Raw genomic sequence first — 22,101 nt, 5'->3', positions numbered from 1 at the left:
GAATCCTAAATATTATAAATGCGAAAATTTGGATGTCTGGATGTTTGTTACTCTTTCACGCAAAAACTACTGAACGGATTTTGATGAAACTTTACAGTATTATTGTTTATAACCCAGAATATCACATTATGCTATAATTTATGACGATATATGACAAACTAAATTTCTCACGGGTGAAGCCACGGGCAAAAGCTAGTATTATGTGCTCAATTAACAATTCGAAGAGAATTGTTGAATGAAGTCTTTCGAGAAACAACTGTTATTTAATTTTAATGAGGTCCCTGCATTGTAGCGCAAAGAAAAATATCATTATACATAATATTAGGACCTACTTAGGTACTACATGCGAGCTGGCCGTCGGCCGGTTCGAGATCCGAGAAACCATGGTTATGCTAGTTCGAATCATAGCTAGAAAAAAATTCATTCAGGAAATATTTTTCAAATAAAGTATTTTCACGCGTACCTACTTGACAAAGTCGCGGGCACAGCTAGTCAACATATTATCATAATGTTAAAGATTAATAGTCTAATTTTAGTAATAAACTTTAAAAAACTATGTTTCATATTCGAGAACTAAAAAAACTAGTCTTGAATCCAGGTGATTTAAATTTTAAATAAACAAGTGATTTAGGTATAAATAGTGCCCACTTCGAGTCTTCGCTGACATACTATACCTACTGCAACTTGGAAAAAGCCGCGACTATGATTTCTGTAAGTGTTCGATTTTATTCTTTATCCTATAATATTGTTGAAATAAAGCATTTATCAAACCTCACCAAAGCGCTCTTTCTTCGGAGAGCCGATGTTTGAAGTTAGGGAGTCATTGTTTGTCGTTGGACATTTTACATTGCACCATAATAAACTCAGTAAATTATCATTATTGTCATCATCATTTCAGCCATAGGACGTCCACTGCTGAACATAGGCCTTTTTCAATGATTTCCATAATGACTGTTGGTAGCGGCCTGCATCCAGCGCCTTCCTGCTAACTTTATGAGGTCGTTGATCCACCTTGTGGGTGGACGCCCTACTCCAGAACCTTGCTGCCCCATCGGCCGTCAGTTCTGCGTACTATGTGCCCTGCTCATTGCCACTTCAGCATGCGAATCCGTCGGGCTATGTCAGAGACTTACGTTCGTTTAGGGATATCCTCATTTCTGATTCGAATTTTTTAAAAAGCACCGAGCATAGCCCTCTCCATAGGACGCTGTGCAACTGTGAGCCTAGAGTGAATTATATTGTTCTAGCTAGTCCATCATAATAATAAAGCAATGATCGTCTCTTGTTCCAGAAATCTACGCTCCTGACGTGCGTGATGGTGCTGTGCGCCATCCTGGCGTACGCCTCTGCATTACCCGAACCCGGACGAGTCCCACCTCTGCAGGTGTCACTTTTAGGAGGGCATACTTTACATTAGGTATAAGGCGAAATACTTGGTTACAAATTGTTTATTTAAAAATACAGTTTAAATAATTCATACTCAAAGAAGCATCTGTAGGTCGTGTAGGTACCTGCGCATTAATTTAAAAAATTAAAGTTACAAAATACACATTAAAAGTAATAATATTAATGGTTTTTCTATTCAGTACCAAATCCTTTTTACTAAATTATCATCAACACTTAGATATAAATAAGCTCATCCCCAAAACACATTACCACTCCTTTCCGTCGCGCAGTCGGGTAATTTAAAAAGTAATTATAGCAAAAGATATAACATCACTCTGCAACCAATAGGGGCGAAGCAGTTTAAGATAAATATTGCAAAAACGGGAAATATTGTTCAAATTATTTTCACGCGTACAAAGTCGCAGGCACAGCTAGTCTAACATATTATCATAATGTTGATCACTAATCAAATATATTATCATAATGTTAATGATCAAAGTCAAGTAGTAATAAAAGTTTTAAAAAACTGTTTTTTATTCGAGAACTAAAAACCAGTCTTGGATTCAGGTGACTTAGGTATAAATAGTGCCCACTTCGAGTCTTCACTGCCATACTATATACTGCAACTTGGAAGAAGCCGCGACCATGATTTCTGTAAGTGTTCGATTTTATTCTTTATCTTATAATATTGTTGAAATAAAAGCCCCATCATTTATCAAACCTCATCAAAGCGCTCTTTCTTCGGAGAACCAAAGTTTGAAGTTAGGGAGTCATTGTCGTTGGAGATTTTACATTGCACCATAGTAAACTGAGTAAATTATCATGCTTTGCAATAATTATTATTGTCATCATCATCATTTCAGCCATAGGACGTCCACTGCTGAACATAGGCCTCTTCCAAAGGTTTCCATAATGACCGGTTGGTGCGGCCTGCATTCAACGCCTTCCTGCTACCTTTAAGGTCGTCGATCCACCTAGTGGGTGGACGCCCTACTCCAGAACCTTGCTGCCCCATCGGCCGTCAGTTCTGCGTACTATGTGCCCTGCTCATTGCCACTTCAGCATGCGAATCCGTCGGGCTATGTCAGAGACTTACGTTCGTTTAGGGATATCCTCATTTTTGATTCGATTTGGTAAAGAAACACCGAGCATAGCCCTCTCCATAGGACGCTGTGCAACTTTGAGCCTAGAGTGAATTATATTGTTCTAGCTAGTCCATCATAATAATAGAGCAATGCTCGTCTATTGTTCCAGAAATCTACGCTCCTGACGTGCGTGATGGTGCTGTGCGCCATCCTGGCGTACGCCTCTGCATCACCCGAATTACCTCCACCCCGGACACTTCTAGGAGGGCATACAGTAGGATAAGGCGAACTATATTATTACAAATTATGTATTAATAAAAATACAGTTTAAATAATCATGCTTAACGAAACATCTGTACCTGCACCATTTTCAGAAATTAAAGTTTACATAATATAATTAACAGTAATAGGTATTATATGGTTTTCTTATTCACTACCAAATCCTTTTTAAAAACTATCATCAACACCTGGCACATGTACCTAAACAAGTTAATCCCCAAAGACATTACCACTCCTTTGCATCGCGCAGTCGGGTAAAAAGTATGCAATTAACTATAGCAAAAGAAATAACACCACACTGCAGCCAATAGACATATAGAAGTATTTATTTCTCTCAAAACAGGTTTCATTTACAGTTTATCAATAAGAAAAATGTTGCAAAAACGGGAAATATTATTAAAACAGATTCAAACTATTTCCACGCGTACAAAGTCGCGGGCATAGCTACTCTAACACAATATTATCGTAATGTTAATGATCAAAGTCAAATTTTAGTAATAAAGTCTAAAAAATATGTTGTTATTCGAGAACTAAAAAACCTGTCTTGGATCCAGATGATTTAGGTATAAATAGTGCCCACTTCGAGTCTTCACTGCCATACTATACTGGAACTTGGAAGAAGCCGCGACTATGATTTCTGTAAGTGTTCGATTTTATTATTATAGTTATTGTTGAATTATAAGCCCCATCATTTAAAAACCTCGCCAAAGCGCTCTTTCTTCCGAGAGCCAATGTTTGAAGTTAGGGAGTCATTGTTGATTGTCGTTGGACATTTTACATAGCACCATAATAAAGTCAGTAAATTATCATGCTTTGTATTTGTCATCATCAGCATTTCAGCCATAGGACGTCCACTGCTGAACATAGGCCTTCCCCAATGATTTCCTTAATGACCGTTGGTAGCGGTTTGCACCCAGCGCCTTCCTGCTAACTTTATGAGGTCGTCGATCCACTTTGTGGGTGGACGTCCCACGCTGCGAACTCCAGAACCTTGCTGCCCCATTAGCCGTCAGTTCTGCGTATTATGTGCCCGGTCCATTGCCACTTCAGCTTGCTGATCCGTCGGGCCATGTCAGAGACTTACGTTCGATTTTGCAAAGAAGCACCGTGCATAGTCCTCCTCCATAGGACGCTGTGCAACTTTGACTTTATTTATAAGGCCTAGAGTGAATTATATTGTTCTAGCTAGTCCATCATAATAATAAAGCAATGGTCCTCTCTTGTTCCAGAAATCTACACTCCTGACGTGCGTGATGGTGCTGTGCGCTATCCTGGCGTACGCCTCTGCATTACCCGAACCCGGACGAGTCCCACCTGAGGCCACGGGGACCCTTCTAGGGCATACAGTAGGATAAGGCGAACTATATTATTACAAATTATGTATTAATAAAAATACAGTTTAAATAATCAATAATCATGCTTAACGAAGCATCTGTACCTGCACCATTTTCAGAAATTAAAGTTACAAAATATAATTAACAGTAATAGGTATTATATGGTTTTCTTATTCAGTACCAAATCCTTTTAATAAACTATCATCAAAACCTAGCACATGCACATTTTTATAAGCTCATCCCCAAAAAAGTTCCATCGCAAATCCTACCTACTTACCTTCATCACCACCCAATATTCTAGAAAGTTAAAAATACATACTCTACTGGGATCGCACTATTGTATTTTGTAACAGATAAAACTATCCATTTCACTATTGAAATCCGGTTTTACCGGACATGACATTATTTGATAAAATCAACAAAAACAGTAGGTACCTACACAGTATATAATATGGGTGGCCAACTGGTCGATCGCGATCGACCGGTCGATCGCGAATATTATCCAGTCTATCGTGGCAAGGCAAAAAATACTACTAAATTATGCTGTTCCATTTGAGATTTCAAGAAGTATGTAAGTGTTAGATCGCCCAGGGTTTCGTTAGTAAACAGTAGATCTTATGTCTAATCAAGTTGGCCACCCCTGGTATATAATATCTTCTGTGGTAGGTACCTACCTAATTGATATTGCCGTACCAAATACCCATACGTTGTTGGTATTCTATTTGCCGATAGTACTATGTTTAGTAGCTTTTTATGATCGATCGAATCAATGATTTATGATAGAAGCCCAAGAAACGGCTCTCTTTTTGAATTCACGTAACAAGTAAGGTAACGGTAATTAGGCATGTTTTGATTATCTTGCAACGGTAAAACAAAACCGATTTCTCCCAAACAATGAACCGCGACAAATCAGTCATTTTATCGAAGTACCCTTGAAGGTGTTTACAATTGAAACTGCGCTTAACGTTACATAAGTGAATGCGCGTGAGTCAGTGGACACACCCCCACTGTTTACTAACAACGCAAACAACGGGCCTCAAACGTGGCAACACGTGAGTCATTTGTTTTCGAATGTTTAATTGATAGATTAATTATAGAACTATAAATCGTGTAGCAGGACATTGTGGATAGAGATCAACAGCTTTGTTTTTCTGTAGTATAAATAATTGTAGACCATGGAAACATACTAGACATGTTTATTAAAATAAACCCAGTCCCTATGACTGTGAGAGGTAAACAAACTTCGGTAGGTGCTTTTAGAATACAGTTATTAAGTTACTTTAAAATCTATGCGTTTTATCGAAATATGATCTGACGAAAATGTAAAATTTCTACAGGTTTAGTATATATTATTCTGTTTTTGTAAGATATTGTTATTTCGTGCAAACGTCATCTTGGATAACCTGCGCTTTCGCCGTTTGTGACGCTATAGATAAGTAAGTATCGATTCTATAATCGAGAAGGTGCCTAATTAATTAGACATAATATTACAAAATGAAATAGGTAAACTTAGTATTCTTCTAAAAACATCTGGATTACAATTCGTAAATTTAATTAAAAATTCACTTGTTTGGTTCACAAACTACAACTAACAAGTTCGGCCCATCTATAGATATTACAATTTGTTAGAACAGTGTAAATAAAAAAGAGGACCAAAAATTGGTCCTTGTGAAACACCTGGTCAAACTGGTTCCATTGATATTTTTCTCTTTTTTTTTAACAACATATCCTTATTTCCTTGCTTTAGGTAGACGTTTGCAACGTTGGTATTACTAATTTGATCGTAATAGATTAGTTTCGTTGTTCTAAGTGAAACTGTAAAGATTAAAACACGTATCGCAAGCCTGGTAATAAACGAAATGAGGTCATGAAATCAATTTCTTTTACGATACGTCGCGTCACCTAATTTGAATGGATTTGAGATAACAAAGGTCTTTCAGATTATTTGATTTTATTTGTAACTTATTTTACGTTCGTTTCAGTCAAATGACGTACTTAAGTAGGCATTAGGTATGGACGAGTATTACGAATTGTCTCTTTAAGATGTGCATTTAATCTTGATTAATAGTATATTAAGATTAATAAACATTCTAAAGTGATATAAATCTCAAGGTTACAACGTCACTTATAATATTAATTTTATTAGCGTTTTTCTGCAGCCAATCTTAATTAAAATTCAATGGAATATTTCCAATCGGTTTAGAGCACCACTGTATTTCATGGTTTTGAACTGACCTCTACAGGGTGTTAGGTAAATGGGTATATGAGCCGACACTAGCCCATGTTAACATATGCATATAAATGGTATAGTGAAGTCAGAAATTTGATATCATCATTTTAAGTTTTTAAATGTTCATACAAAATAAAATTTATAAAATCTGATTTGTATGAAAATTAAAATAATTAAAATGATGATATCAATTTTCTGACTTCACCATACCATTTATATGCATATGTTAACATGGGCTAGTGTCGGTTCATGCCATTTACCTAACACCCTGTATTATACAGGCTGTATACAACCGTTTTTCTATGTTAATTGAATTAATTTACTCAATTTACTGGAACACAACAACTAATTGTAGGTACAATAGATTACATATGGGTATACGCAATTCCTGTTGATAATTTTAATGAGATTACTATGTACTCGTTACAGGAAGTTTAAATGGCCTTGTTGTGAAGAGCGTTTTTAGTTTATGGGGGCCCTGAGCATTTCATGACTCTTTTTACCATTTAAAGGGCATAATTATAGAACTGTTCAACGATTACGTACCATTTTAAGTTAGTATTCACAGGTTTAATATGTTTTTTATAGCTTACTAGCTTTCCGCCCGCGGCTTCGCCCGCGTGGAATTTTGTCTGTCACAGAAAAACTTTATCGCGCGCGTCCCTGTTTCAAAAACCGGGATAAAAACTATCCTATGTTCTTTCCCGGGACTCAAACTATCTCTATGCCAAATTTCATCAAAATCGGTTGCGAGGTTTAAGCGGGAAAGCGTAACAGACAGACAGACAGACAGACAGACAGACAGACAGACAGAGTTACTTTCGCATTTATAATATTAGTTGGGATGGGATTTGATAACAAATGGGCACGTGTCGTGATGTGTGTTAGTGTTGATAAAAATAAAGTTAATAAAAGTAGTTTAACTTTATTTTTATCAAAACAACTTACGTTTCTCATAAAAATAGAAGATTTAGATTTTATATTAGTTAGATAAGGAACCTTAGTTACCTACTTATAACAACTAAGACCACGTGGTTAAAAGTGCTGTGGGTCTAGTCTATACAAAGTGCACATTACCTATAATCGCAAACCAGTCGAAAAGTGGTTGAAAGACGTTTTTTTACAACAACTTGTCTAGGGGGCTGTACTGTTTCTTAAATTAAGTACTGGCATAAAGTATGGTTAGCTAGTAGGTATACCGAATGTAACTGCGTAGTTACGGTAGAAAATAAAAACACAATAATGTCATTTGAAACGTGTTTAGTTTTGAGAGAACAAGTTATAAAATGACGCGATATTATAGATGTTGTTTTTCATTAGCACGACGTAGTACCTACGCCATCATCTTATTTGCTAGATAAGTTAGTCATTCGAGAATAGAGTTTAATAAGTGCGAGATATCCAGTTTTTGGCATGATCACGTTTAGTATTAAATTGAACACCGTTTGCAGTGTTCCGCAAAAATCGATCCTTTCGAATTTGAAGTTCGAGTTTCAAATAATTTATGAGATTAATTGACATGAGTCTTTACATGATAGTCCAGTTTTTGCGGGATCCAGTAAGCCTAGGCGAAGACCACCGACCGATTTTTGTCGACCGATAGTTTAGTCGGGCAGTTAATCAGTATGGGCATGTATGGAACTATGGAAGTGCGCACATTGCACAGATTGTTTCTTCATACAAATTAGAATCGGGCTCAACTATCGGCCGACTAAAAATCGATAGTCTGCGCCTAATAGCCTAATACACGATCCCGGATTGCTGAGGGAACAAATCCTAAAGGTGGAACTCTCGTAACTTACGACCTTAACCGACCAACCACACGTGACCAGAGATAACACACCGAGATACATACAATATAGTTAAAATCTGCCTTGCCATTCAATAACCGCCTGTATCTACCAGTCATAAGGACTACATGCTGCTGAACATTTTGGTAGCATTTTTGGTAACACATGACCCACATTAGGAGCTGAAGGCCATCTCAGTTCAGAGAGCCGGTTGTACCTTTGTTAAATAATTATTTTAATAAATTAGAATGTTTCACAAATTACCTACTATATTATACATTAGGAGCTAAAGATATAACTTAAACAAACATAGATACAGAACAGAATTCATTAGGTTCATAACCTCAACTTGCCAGTTACGCACTCTTTGGCCCTTTGAGTACGGTTAGTCTTGTTACTGATAAATAAATAAACAAAAAAACAGACGGTACGAACACCTGTAATTGGTTTAAGTGTCACTTGTTGCTATCCATCAGTAACATTAACTTCTTCGTTTCAGCCAAATGACGTCCACTGCTGGACAAAGGCCTCCCCCAAGGTTTTCCACAATGAACGGTCCTGCGCTGCCCGCATCCAGGCTCTTCCCGCATTACATTAACTAGGTAAATCTAAATAGCTTTTGGGTTTTTTAATAAAAATAAATAAATAAACAAACACTGTGAGATGCGTTTCTATGTATAAAAATATGGACTTACTTAATATAATTGATTGTTCTGCAACGAAACCGGTTTTAATAGAGCCTTATAATTTGTATGACCAAGTTCTATCAAAACATCATACGACATTGTGAACCCACAAGAATTCGGGGGCCCGCTTTGTTGACTACCTGGCAAGGACACGTCAGAAAGAATGCGTTTTTTGTAGAAGGGACCCAAGGACGGACGCTGCAGATGCGACCAATGGTGGAGCAACACAACTTACGATACGATTTTTTATATTCAACAAAGTACTTTACTTTACCTACGTCCCATTATACTGTCTAATTTTTATATTCCTCAGAGTAGCAAAGTAAACCGCCTCTGTGGTCTAGTGGTAAGACCACCTTCTTCAGACGCAGAGGTCCCGGGTTCGATTCCCAGTGGGGGCAGATTTTTCTGTTCGGTTTGGTTGGTGGTAGGGCTTGTTCTAAAACCCCCTGGCTGGCTACCACCATCTTAGCTAAGTCTGTTGCTATGACAACAATGTAAATAGCATTGTTGTGTCCCGGCAGTTAGAGGTAAGATAGCCAGTTCCTCCGTGGTTGAGGATTCCGGGTGAAGCTCGCTTCCACCTTCGGCCTGATCATCACTTACCATCAGGTAAGATACAGGCCAAGAGCTTCCTCGTTGTGGATAAAAAAAAAGTAAAAATTTACTTTACGAAAGGCGCACCTGTGCCTTTAGGCGTGAATACAGTACGAATCTTACGGCGACTTGGCCCACTTTTAGCTTGGTCCAAGGGCCAAGTCGCCGGATTAGTTTTTAAATACTTTTTCTATCGGCAAGTGGGCCAACTGATCAATATGCGTAAAAGACTCTACCTAACTCTAACTAAACTGTAAGATCATCATCATCATCATCATCATCTTAGCCATAGGACGTCCACTGCTGAACATAGGACTCCCCCATGCTTTCCATACTGCTTGGTTGGTAGCGGCCTGCGGCCAGCGCCTTCCTGCTACCTTTATGATGTGGTCGGTGCACCTTGTGGGTGGACGTCCCACGCTGCGTTTCCCGGTACGCGGCCTCCATTCCAGAACCTTGCTGCCCCATCGTCCGTCAGTTCTGCGTACCTACTATGTGCTCTGCCCATTGCCGCTTCAGCTTGCTAATCCTGTAAGATGGTTCAACCAAACTGTCTCACGCGGCCCGTGTGGATTGGTTAGTGTAGCAAATGATCAATCTTACAGAAAACTCAAGAAAATGAAACTTCGAAAATGAGATTCACACTACAGTTTACATATTACTATTATTATGTGCCTCCCCAACCCGTCTGTCCAGCGTGGGGAGTGTAGGCCAAATGTTCCATACGCCTTTGGTAAATTAGAGAGGGTCGTGCTCCTGCAGTGGAGACTAAACGACCTGATGATAAATAAATAAATAAATTCCCAAACCATAACACTAATACATCTTAAAATGTTAATCACATTAATTAACAAACTTAAGTTAAGTAAGTTTGTGGTTCCCCTGACCTTCAAAATAGGAAAACCTGAGCTTTGAAGGGTCAGTGGTGATGACCTGATGATGATGATGAATATTATGTTTTTTTTATGTTAGACAAGGCAGGTATTTGACTGCAATCGCACCTGGTTTTAAGTGAGATGCAGTCTAGGATGGTACATATCTGCCCTGTAAGTGCTTATTCACTCTCGCCTTGAAAACGCCCGGATTATAGTGTTCAGGAAATACAGCAGCAGGCAGCGAATTCCAGTCCCTAGCTGTTCGCATTATAAACGAGTCGTCGAAACGCTTAGTGCGAGCTGGTGGAATGTCGACAACGTAGGGATGGTACGCTAACCTGCGTCTGGTTCCCCGGTGATGGAAGGGGGCTGGTGGTCGTATAATTTCTTCGCACATTCTCCGAAGTGTAGCCTGTATAAAACCCTTAGAGAAGCAACTTTACGTTTATGATTTATTACATTAGTTAACTGATAAGTTTGCGATTTCGATAGGTCCCTATGTCAGTGTTAATGTACCTACGTACCTATACGTATGTATGAGTATTTCAAACCACAATAACGTGTCTTCAGCTATCGATAACACGTCGAAGGTTGAATGTTAAATGCTCATCTGTTTATAAAAACGTTTGTACGGAATTCGAAATCTGTTGAACATTTACGAGTATGTTAGTTCTATTTCGGCACGAATACTACGACCAGACTACGACTCTACATTGCGTTGGCCAATGGGCAAAAATAAAACACGTTGTGGATCCCACTTCGTAATATCTGATAAAAGTTACGTCATGCTAGAAATTAGCATTCTTAATGTTAATTTGAAGACTAATACACGTGATGTGTATTTATTTACATATCTTAAACTCTACTGAAGCCTAGGCGCAGACCAGCGATTTTTAGTTGGCCTATAGTTGGGCCCGATTCTAATTTGTATGAAGAATCTGCCGATATCAAATCGGTGTAATGTGCGTACTTTCATACATCTCCATACTGATTAACAGTCCGACCCAACTATCGGCCAACTAAAGTCGGTGGTCTGTGCCTAGGCTAAAAGGTGTATTCATAGATCATACAACTCCATTTTATTATCACGTAGAAAGTATTCATAATGATTCGATGCATTCAACAGCAAATAATCGCAAATTACCTATTCTTAAATGACTCTACTTTAGATGTTTACTACGACGAAGCTCTTGTTTTCTATTGATTTAATTACGTTGCGTAAACGAACTAAAGTCGCTGACATAGCCCGACGGATTAGCAAGCTGAAGTGGCAATGGGCAGGGCACACAGTACGCAGAACTGGACGGCCGATGGGGCAGCAAGGTTCTGGAGTGGAGGCCGCGTACCGGAAAACGCAGCGTGCGACGTCCACCCACAAGGTGGACCGACGACATGATAAAGGTAGGCGCTGGACGCAGGCCGCTACCAACCGGGCAACATGGAAAGCATTGGGGGAGGCCTATGTTCAGCAGTGGACGTCCTATGGCTGAGATGATGATGATGATGATGATGAAAGTTTTAAAGCTTTTATTTGCTGTAATATCCTGGTTTTATAGGAGTTGTAGAGTTCTGTGTAAACTAGAAGTAGTAGTCCAAAGCTGTTGTTTGGAACCTCAATAAGACAGACGTATTCACAAACGATGCTTGCTTATGTGAAGCAGAAACTCATTGCGAAGTCGGACGCACAGCGTTGAATAGAGCTCTGTGATTGGTTCACATGTGTCACTACGCCATCCACTCAAGTATTGTCTATGAATAGGTTTTTGGGAGCCTGTGCGTCCACGCGAACTGTACATAATTGTGAATACGGGTGTGAATGTATAAGTCGCTATATTATTTAGATTCTACGATCACATTTTCAGCTCTAGTCCACATACCTATTAGCTCTGACCTCATGTTATCATGACCAACTTGTTAATTCGTAGTTTATTAGCTATTTGACTTTAAAATAACGTCTTGCCATAAGGATAATGCGCAATAATTACAATGTAGCACATTTAATCTGAGACTGGAGAGAGGAAAGTATTCACAAGACAGGAAGTAAGTTTATAAGGAAGGCATTAGTTGATAAGACCGGATAAGTCGATAACTATAGCAATTACTTATTCTGTGACTATAGTTCACTTACCTAGTTGTAGAGTCGTCACATATTCTACCGGTTTTTGATTCGAGTTATCGAAGATATTTGTAGTCTTTAAATAGCCTAATGCCCGTTTTCACCATCAATCCATTATTTTTAAGTGACCCCTATGAAAACAAAATTACTGATTGTTACCTTAAACATTAGGGATTGGTAGTGAAAACGTTCATAAAACTGTCAAAACCTATGAGACCTCGTGAGGAGAGAAGGTGTTTGTTCGAACCTAATTACATAATTGGTTTGCAATTTTTGGTTCAAATTAATAATCGATAATAACGAAACAACAATATTCTAGTGCCCCGATATTTAGATCCCGTAGGTAGACGGCATAACACAAAGGCTTATGAAAAGGGCTTTATTTAAGAACTCACACCTGCCAGTATAATGAAAAGGGCTTTCTTTAAGAAATTACGTCTGCCAGTACTTTAAATACGACAATATTAAAGGTCGGTTAACAATAAATAAGGGCTTGTTCCGTCGGAGACATCCCGTTTTTTGAAGGATCCCGTTTAGTGCTAGTTTAGTAAACTTATGTTTTAATATTAACGTTCGCGTTCACACGAACATCCCGTTTGCAAAAAGCCGATCTAACACATATATTATGTGTGTTAAAACAACAGTCCAGTTTCGCGATTATAAGACTGCATTGCAGTGGGAACGAGCCCTAAGAACACAACATACTGTCGTAGGTATATAAAAGTAGATATAGTATATTTATAGTCGCTATGATGCGAACGCGAATGCGATTTGGCTCATCAATTTAGCGCCGTGGCCTTGAGTTCTGCAAAACACGTTTAGCGCGTCAAACTCACTTGATAGACATTAAAATCTATTGATAGAGTTAGTTTGTAACGTAAAAACAGAAACTTTTAGGTTAGAAAGTGAAAAGTAAACATAAAAAGTATACTAAACGAAGAGGGGTTTCTTATTTTGAATGATTTAGGTACTGAAAAACAAAGGTTATAAAATAGATAAACAGTTTCGACCACGTGGTAATACCAAAAAGACCGGGAAACGTATCTTCCTTCAAAAGTTAACAATCCACGGTTTCCATCTTCTTATCTGTTGAGGTTTAAGTCTTAAAGTGCACAGTTAGGATAGTTTTAGGTTAATGAAAAATAAGAAGATTACCTTCTTTAGTTTTCTTACTGCTTTTATCACCTGCCAGTAGCTTGTAGGTGCTGAGAAGGCTTCATTATAACCATGTAATGGAAGTGAGCTATTATCAATTCTAAATAAAACTATTATTAAATACATTCTTACGTAGTTTTATCAGAAATAGAGCCTTAATTGGATCGAGTATTTCTACAGTGAAAATAAATTATCGGCTCCATTTTCCTCATTTTCTTCAGGTAAATTGGTTCTATAAATAGTTTAAGAAACTGAATGAAACGAAAGTGAACTGAACGTGGAAACTTGTAATGCTGTTTTCTAAAATAATAGTCTGCTTAGCGAAAAAATATTTCTTGTTTCGATTATTTTTATTGGGTTATTATTGTAAGTCATATTATTTTCACTTTGAAAAAATTTTGATGTCACTTATTTACCGAAATTTCCGGAAACGCGAACCACTGACTCCGATGTCTCTATTTGCAGGACTTTTCTGTAGATTAATGGTTTTTAAATTCGGCTAGAAGAAATGTTTGAAAACTTGTTTTTGTTGGTTGTTATGTAGTGAGATTGAGGAATGCATCGATGGTGATTTTATCTATCTGAAATTTTTGTGTTAACCGCTTTAGACCTAAAATGCAGGTTTTGGGTTTGTTTATTGCAAGATTGGTGGATGTAGTCAATTATCACAAGATTAAAATCAATATTAATTACTTTATTAAAAAACGGCGATGTTTATTCTAATATTGTATTTTTTATTACTTTCTTCATTGAACAGTTCGTATTGTTGTGACCTTCTGGCTCCACAGTTGATCCAAACTTAAACAATTCAAGAATATAAATTAAGTGCTCGCCATAGAGTATTCGTTTAGCATCGCAAAAACTACGCATATAGCCGAGTATAGTATCCATGTGTGTATATTATTGCGGTGTACGTGAGGAAATGTCATGCGTGTGCGTGCGCACAGATTAGGCGTATTTATCACTCTCAGACAGGTATAGTAAAAAGCGGGTGTTTTATACCTATTTTATAATGATAAGAGTTGGCACAGTGACACAAAGAGTTACAGAATAAGTACGAGTAATACCTAGTTTGTGTTCAGGAAGGAATGATAATTAAAAGCTATACTTCAAAATAGCCAAACATATGTTACTGATCTCAAACCTGTTAACCACTACAGCAAGGGTGCAAGGGTTAACAGGTTAGAGAGCTAAGCTAGAAAATGCAATAATTTGTTATCGATCCGATTTCAAAATCGCATTGCTAATATTATGTTCCTAGTTCGGCACAAAACAAAGATGCCAAAAACGTGGTTTTAATTAATTGATATTTGATATCAAACTCGGTTTCAATAGAAATAAATCTATGTAATTTAATTTCCACTAGATAGGCATAAACTGCTACCAAGAAACAACAATTCTCCGTTTTGGGAGTGGCTTCTAAAATTTTTATCTTTGTTTGTTTTGATCTTACGCGGCCATGTGTGACGTGTATACGCGTTCTATCACGCCAGTGTGCGTGTTTCACTCGCGAACGTATTTATTTTAGGCACCGCCTGTACCCGGCTCAGTTCTCCTTGCCCGTCCGACTGATACGTGTCAGTGATTGTGAATTTGAATTCTAAGTTTGATAGGAAAAGGTTGAAAATGTCGGCGTCACCGATCGCGAGGCAAGCGACGCACAGTCAGGCGATACCCTCGAGGAGGGTGCTCATCACAGACCCAGCACAGATGCCGGATGTGTACTCCAGTACCCCTGGAGGCACCTTGTATTCGACCACGCCTGGAGGTAGATACCTTAATTACTTTCTATGAGGCAATTTAGAGTTGTTATCCAAGTTAAGTAGGCATTTGTGTGCTTAAAAGCCTTAGATTATACGTCATCATAATCATAATCCTATAGCAAACATGTCATTTAGGTAAGAAGGTTCAGCAAAACATTTGAAGTAATTTTTAAGTTTCCGAGCAGTTAAAAATGACTAGTTTAATTTTGTCTGATTCGTTTAATCATTACAACACGTGTTTTATAAAAAAAAATCTTACTTTGTAATTAGTAAGTATTCTTCGTAATTTTATAAAAAAATGCTATAAAATCAAAACGTAAACGATAATGAAAGTCGTTCACAAAGCCTATTCAACAAGTTACAAAGGGGACGCCTTTGTTAAAACTTCGCGGGTGCGTCAGCGAAAAAAAGTAACAAATTGTTACAAAAGTTGCAATATAACAAAGCAAAATTATAGTAACCAAAATTCAAATCTTCCATGTTTATATTATCTGATTCTAAGCTGTTTATCTATGTCACAGATTAGGTATAAAGCGAAGATATTATTAATGTCAGCGATAAAGTCATGAAAATAGAGCTAAGTAGTTTATCAGCAGTTATTTAACCGTATCATGATTGCAGCAGAAACTATGCTTCTTTGGTAACATTAAAATAATGATTTCGTAATGAAGATTGACAATCATAAGAACCTAGCAACCTACTTACAAACAGCAAAATAAAAAAAAAGAATATAAACATTTAAATATTGAATTTAATTCCTGGCCATTCTTATTATTAAATTATCGGTCAGAATTAACTTTTTTCTGACAGAACCTTACAATTAGATGTTTTTTTTCTAATCACGGTTGTTGAAAGTACCTAGTTTTACGTCGTTCTAGCCTTCTAAACTAGCCTTAGGAATCTGGATTAAACCGGTAGTGGGCGGGTTCTCTTAATTATAGGCAGGTCTAATTCAGTCCAGTGTCGCAAGGGTTAACAAGATGTCCACTCGGCTTATATTTAGATGATACAACGCCCTTTTGAAGGTTAACTGATTCAAGATTCAAGGCAATGTCAATAGTTGCTGTTTAAAGATTAATAAGGTTACTGTTTCTTTAAACTAATGCCCGTTTTCACCATCAATCCCTAATTTTTAAGTGACCCCGATGTAAACAAAACTCATGAAAATTCCTGTTATTTGTTACCATTAGGGGTCACTTAAAAATTAGGGATTGATGGTGAAAACGGGCATAAATATTATTTACAAACAATTGTAGCTACGAACAGAGTAGCTCTTACCTTTTACAAAATGGCATTTAAATTCAAATTCTTAGTTGAAAACTAAAAAATAGGTATAACTACACTATAGTATGTTATTGAGGATAAAATATAATGTCAACAACAAGTTTTAAAGGTTTACATAAAAAATAGTCTATGTAGACGTCAGAAGGTTCAAAATGGCTTGGACTCGTGTTATCTGCAAAGCCGGCTACTACGCAGTTACGCAGTGTTATGTCACAGCACATGGCAGATAAAAATTAAAACCGGTGTTGGTGCGAATGTAATTTGGAACGTGATGCGTGTTGCCAGGGCGATAAGGGCCAAGGTTAGATTTTAATCTTGCAGAGAAGTAAATAAAAAAAAAGATTCGTTGTTAATTATGTTTGTGCCTTTTTCCTGTGTTACGGATTTCTTCAAGCGTGCGGATGTATTACGCGGGATACACGCACGCGGAATGGAAAAACATGACTATGAAATGTGGGCAGCCCGCATGCGGACAAGATTCGCACGCGTGCCGAAATCCTGATCATAGGGAAAAGGCACTAATATCATCATGAATACAACCATAAAATGGCAATATCTTAGTACTAAATAGGAATAATATTCCTTATTATAAAATGTAATCTGCCAAAATACAGGAAACAGTAACCTAAACATGTTTTGTTTTCTTTAGAAACGTAAGTGTAGCTAAATTACCGTGATGAATGGATATTCTCTCTCTTTGCCGCTAATTTTACTAATTTCATGAAATTGTAACACACAACACATATTATTCAAATATTTAGTTTAAAGATAAAGATTTATCGAAATCCATTCGAAAGAAACTGTGGGCAGAAGCTGTGAGAAATACAATAGTACCTATACTAAAATAACTATTAAAACAAACTCATCTTATAGGAATAGGTAGGACTCAAATTTCCATACAATAACAATGCTACCTATTGTTATAACACACTCGAACATGAGTGATGTTGGCCACGTGTAGGTACGAACGACCACTTTACACGTGCAGGGGTACGGACTACGGCACGTCAAGCTGAACACAGAGGTCTTTATCTCTTTGTAGTAAAAGTTATTTTGCGACAAAAATGTATAATTTGATGTGATGTTGACGGTACCTCAACTATGACGTTATTTGGATTTAAATACGTAGTAAAAAACAGATAAAAGATTTTAAGCTTTTGCGTTCCATTTCAACTAAAAATTAAAGACACGGGTACTCACGGCTTGACGTTTCGGCTGCTATGCTGCAGCCGTGGTTACAAGTAGACTGGCGGACCTGACCTTCACTGGTTGGGTTTTATTGGCGGTCAAGCTGTAGATGCTGGCTACACAGGAGTTGCAGCGGTGGGAACGAGAGGTGGGAATAGTCCCGTAAGCAGACTGGCGGCTCGTAAGACCCGTGTCTTTCTGTTTATAAACAGATGTTGCCTACACAATTCCCTGCTTTCTGAGGGGAATCGCCTGGAGCTAAAGGTTTGATTTCCGGTGGGGTCACAGTTGAAAGCGAAGTTTTTTTGCGTCTGGGTTTGTCGGGAAACGGTCTCGAGTAGGTGAAATCGTACCTATTTGGTTTGTTGAACATAACATAACCAATGAAATTTTTATTTAAACTCGTACACACGCACTTTGTAAATTAGTAGTGATAGCAGTGCCTCTCTTACACACACTGAATAAGTAGTTGTCGCAAAATTAACACAAACAATACATGTGGGAAAATATCGAATCGAAATATTCAGGCATTGATTTGTGTAATTTTGTTAACCCATCCACAGCCATCTAATTAACCAATTAGATTTATAATTTGAATGTTGTTTTGTGTTTCCCACACTGTTATTACCACCATATGGTCGGGGTCTCGGGAAGCTACCATTAATTAGGTTAATTACCGACAAAAATTGCTATTTGTGAATAGAATATTTGTCAATAGAGTGCGATGAGCCGTTAACGATGTGGGTCGGCGACCTCATTGACAGTTTTCGCAACATGGCGTTTTGCCATTACGTTTCATTTACGTTTCATTTTCGTTGTCGGCTATTTTAGTTTACGTTAACAGGTTGGTTGCGATTGCGAAATGTCAGCTAAACATTTATGAGAGTAAAAAAGTGTAGTCTTTTGTTTTTTACGCGTCACTCATCAACATATTAAATTATAATATCAAACATTCTGGAATTCTACACTTTCTGTTTCTCCAGCCTTTATTGAAAAAACATACTGAAACTACTTACTACTATTCGGGGTTCATTGGTATTCAGTTTTTACATAAACATCATTCTTAAGATATTACTTAGTGAACTTAAGGCACAACTTGGATAACAATAGAAATAATTGATCTAGGTATTTATTACTATTAAATATTTTTTTAAGAATAAGTACCTAGTTATCTCAATATTTTGTGTATTACTTTAATTTGTTTTTGGAATAAACCATTCAAATTTCTCTCTCTTTCCAGGCACCAGAATCGTCTACGAAAGGTCTTTCATGATGTCCCTGAGGCAATCACCGATCTCACAAACCCCACCGAAGTGTTCCCTGCCAGCTGCCCTTCTGAAGAACCCAGGTTCCGTCCCACACTCGGTCAGCTCACCTGTCCAGAAGAACTCACGTTCAAACTCGATCTCGTTCGACGAATCCCAGGAAACCTTCAGCATGGATCTCTAGACTTTAGGTTAGGTTATAGTATTATGAACAAATGCGTTGTGAAGTAATAAAAGAGCGTATTGCTCTTGGCTTAGCTTGGTTGGCTTACAGGACCTACGAGCAAAGATTAAAGTGACCAGATTATTATAATTATGTACTTTAGAATCTGGTCCTCAAAAAACTTAAAAATCCTGGCCGCCGGCGGCACTATGACCGTTAAGGCATTAACACGTTCACAGCTCCCACACATTTTGGAAAAAAGTAATGTATCAGTCACACAGAGTATTTGCAACTATTAAGTGCTACGCTGGCAAATCTTGTGTGCATTCACAAAAAAATAAAAATGAGTTTTAGTTAAAAACTTTTTGAAAATGGAATCACAACAGCATTTGTTTCAAGTACAAGGCCTAAGTAACACTGCTGCCACATCTATGTACTCGACAAATTAATGTTAAAAGACTGCTGGTTGCATCGTCATTTAGGTCTTAAATGTTAAGTAAGATTATGTTACTAGTTGTACGACGCGACTGACCCGCGTTATAAACGCAATCCTTTGCTGCGCCCCACAAAAACAATAAAAAAAACTAAAAAATAAAAATCTATTAAACAAAAAAACCACACTCAATTTTTAATGTAATGGATGGAACAATGTGTTATTAAAAAGCAGCAATGGATTTACTGTAAATAAACTTAGTTTAAGGCGTTTGACGCACTTTGTCTAGGTGCTTAGTATTTGTAGGTACTATTATTTTATTATTTAAGATAGCAAGTGCCATTACGTAGAAGGAAATTTAGTGAATAATTTTCTTCTGACTTGGTGTTGCTGAAAGAAAGTCAATCAGTCAGGCAATCTCAGAATATCATGGCTGGTGTCTACATATTTGAGCTTGTTTTTTGTACAAGATATTATTGTGTTATTTATATCTTATTGTACTTTAAAACTGACTTAACTGCCTCTATGATAATTATTGTTGGTCACAGTTGATATTACGAAATAATTCAATAATTATGAATTTGTCTTTGTTGTTTAAATTGTTAAAAATTATTAAATCTCTGCTGTTGATAAAATGATAGTTATTAAAAGTTGTTCCAAAGCATTTAAATAATTATAATTATATTTATATTAAAGTACATTAAGTCCTTTGACTCTCTTGTTTGAATGAAGCGTGTTAAATATTTATGTACGTTCAATACATTTTGTTAATGAATGAAATTGTTGGTACTTTGTACTACAATGTATTGCGACTGCCAGTATGTAAAAAAAATAAAAATTATGATATTATTTTAATGGTTTTATTTAAGTAATACGTATGAAAACTGTGCATCTACCTAAACTCAGTGTCAAAATGTGTTGTACAAACATTGCCAAGGTCTACCAATATTATTTTTATTGATAAATCGTATTAGTCGCAGTTGACGGGTTAAATACAGTCAAAACCCATAATCGGTCAAAACCACTTTTGACTGAAAAAAACAGTCAAAACCACTTTTGACTGTAACAATTATAAAGTAGCAGATGTATAATAATTTGACTTTAATCGCTCATACAATTTGGCAGAATTTTGTTGGGTACGTAGGTACGTAACTATGTAGTTTTGTTTTTAAGTACGAGTATATTGGAGAAGAATCTTTTTTGCACAACAATATTAGGGAGGTGTAATAATGCTCAGTTTAACTAAAATAATCATTTGTTTAGCTAAAATATTAATTTGGTTTCTTACCATAAATTGATTAAGACGACCCTAAACTGCAAGCATGATGCGGAATAGGTAAACCACCTAGCCTAGGCGCAGACCACCGATTTTTAGTCGGCCGATATTTGGGCCCGACTCTAATTTGTGAAGAATCAATCGGTGTAATGTGCGCACTTCTATACATGCCCATATTGATTAACTACCCGAGTAAACTATCGGCCAACAAAAAATCGGTGGTCTGCGCCGGCGATTCACGGTGGTTCGATTCTCACCTTAGGCAGTTCGATTTTTTCAAGTTATTTTAAAAATCTTTAGGTCGAGAGGCGACTCTTAACGCCAGAAAATTTCTAATAAGTAACATTGGTAAGTGTCAATAAGCCAAAAGAGAGTTGCAATTCCTCGCAGCAATAAGATTCATGCAACGAGAAATATTGCTACTAGAAATGATCAGGCGTTTGATCTTCTCATGATAATCCACATTCCTAGATTCGTGTTTACTATGCGTCGTCCTATCAAAGCTAAGATCATTGACCTCTTGCAGTGCTATTTCACAAACCTATCACGTGCAAACTTAACTACAACCTGATTTAATCCATAAAGTGTAAGGGCTAAGGTTTTATTTTGGGGGAAGGGAGGGTTGTGCAATCACTCAGCCCCTTGTCGCCCTCTCCCCTGCGCGAGGTAATCTGTCTGGATCTAATCGCATTGATACTTGCCTCGTTTTGTACATTTTTGTTTCAAAATAGTACCTTAATACAGCTCCATAAGACGCCATAGTTTAGCTCAATGTGCCGTCTTTACTAACCGGAATCGACGTGTTGGTACTCAATATACGCGGTTAATGAAGTAAAGATGATGGGTTTGTATAATGTAGTCTGTAAGCTGAATATCAACAAGTCGTTTCGTAAATAGGTATAAATAGAATAAAATATGCTTATTGGAGAATGGAGACTAAGTACGTTACAATTCAAACACATTCCACGAAGTTAGGCAAAAATTGAAAAGTAGGTAAATGAAAATCATACCAACAACATATTTATTAACATTTACGCGATTGCACCAGAAGGAGAGTAAAGTAGCAAACGGTAGGATATTTGACCGACATTAAAAGGGCAGATTTTTCAATCATCTGTTAAAAGATAATCTGACGATGGAAAAATCAGCCCTAAGTGAGATATAGGCTAGGGTAGATAGCCATTATTCAATAAATT

At 37.2% G+C, this 22,101-nt stretch overlaps 1 protein-coding gene and 1 long non-coding RNA gene across 3 annotated transcripts; both read left to right on the top strand.

Moving 5' to 3' along the window:
* Positions 1-613: 613 nt before the first annotated feature.
* Positions 614-4,273, top strand: LOC114366736 (uncharacterized). 2 transcript variants are annotated; one of them, XR_003657046.1, is made up of 5 exons: positions 614-711; positions 1,292-1,417; positions 1,954-2,040; positions 2,641-3,389; positions 3,980-4,261. It is a non-coding gene; the product is annotated as an uncharacterized LOC114366736 (long non-coding RNA). The 2 variants fall into 2 exon arrangements; XR_003657045.1 differs by having other exon boundaries at positions 1,292-2,040; positions 3,980-4,273.
* A 10,797-nt stretch (positions 4,274-15,070) lies between these two features.
* Positions 15,071-20,138, top strand: Thor (eukaryotic translation initiation factor 4E binding protein thor). The gene is made up of 2 exons (XM_028323692.1): positions 15,071-15,301; positions 19,009-20,138. The coding sequence occupies exons 1-2, from the start codon at positions 15,160-15,162 to the stop codon at positions 19,215-19,217; spliced, it is 351 nt and encodes a 116-aa protein (XP_028179493.1). The 5' UTR covers positions 15,071-15,159; the 3' UTR covers positions 19,218-20,138.
* The last annotated feature ends 1,963 nt before the right edge of the window (positions 20,139-22,101 follow it).

This window comes from Ostrinia furnacalis, unplaced genomic scaffold (genome assembly GCF_004193835.3).
Source record: "Ostrinia furnacalis isolate ACB-3 unplaced genomic scaffold, ASM419383v2 OfSCF0677, whole genome shotgun sequence".
In the NCBI taxonomy this organism is placed as follows: Eukaryota; Metazoa; Arthropoda; class Insecta; order Lepidoptera; family Crambidae; genus Ostrinia; species Ostrinia furnacalis.
The sequence above is the reverse complement of the archived record's forward strand: the minus strand, read 5'-3'. Positions and strand labels throughout refer to the sequence as shown.

Bases quoted from the DNA above. Each gene is read 5' to 3' on its own strand.
- Thor (XM_028323692.1), top strand. From the start codon at position 15,160: ATGTCGGCGTCACCGATCGCGAGGCAAGCGACGCACAGTCAGGCGATA. The intron at 15,302-19,008 runs GTAGATACCTTA...CTCTCTTTCCAG, and splicing joins GTATTCGACCACGCCTGGAG to GCACCAGAATCGTCTACGAA.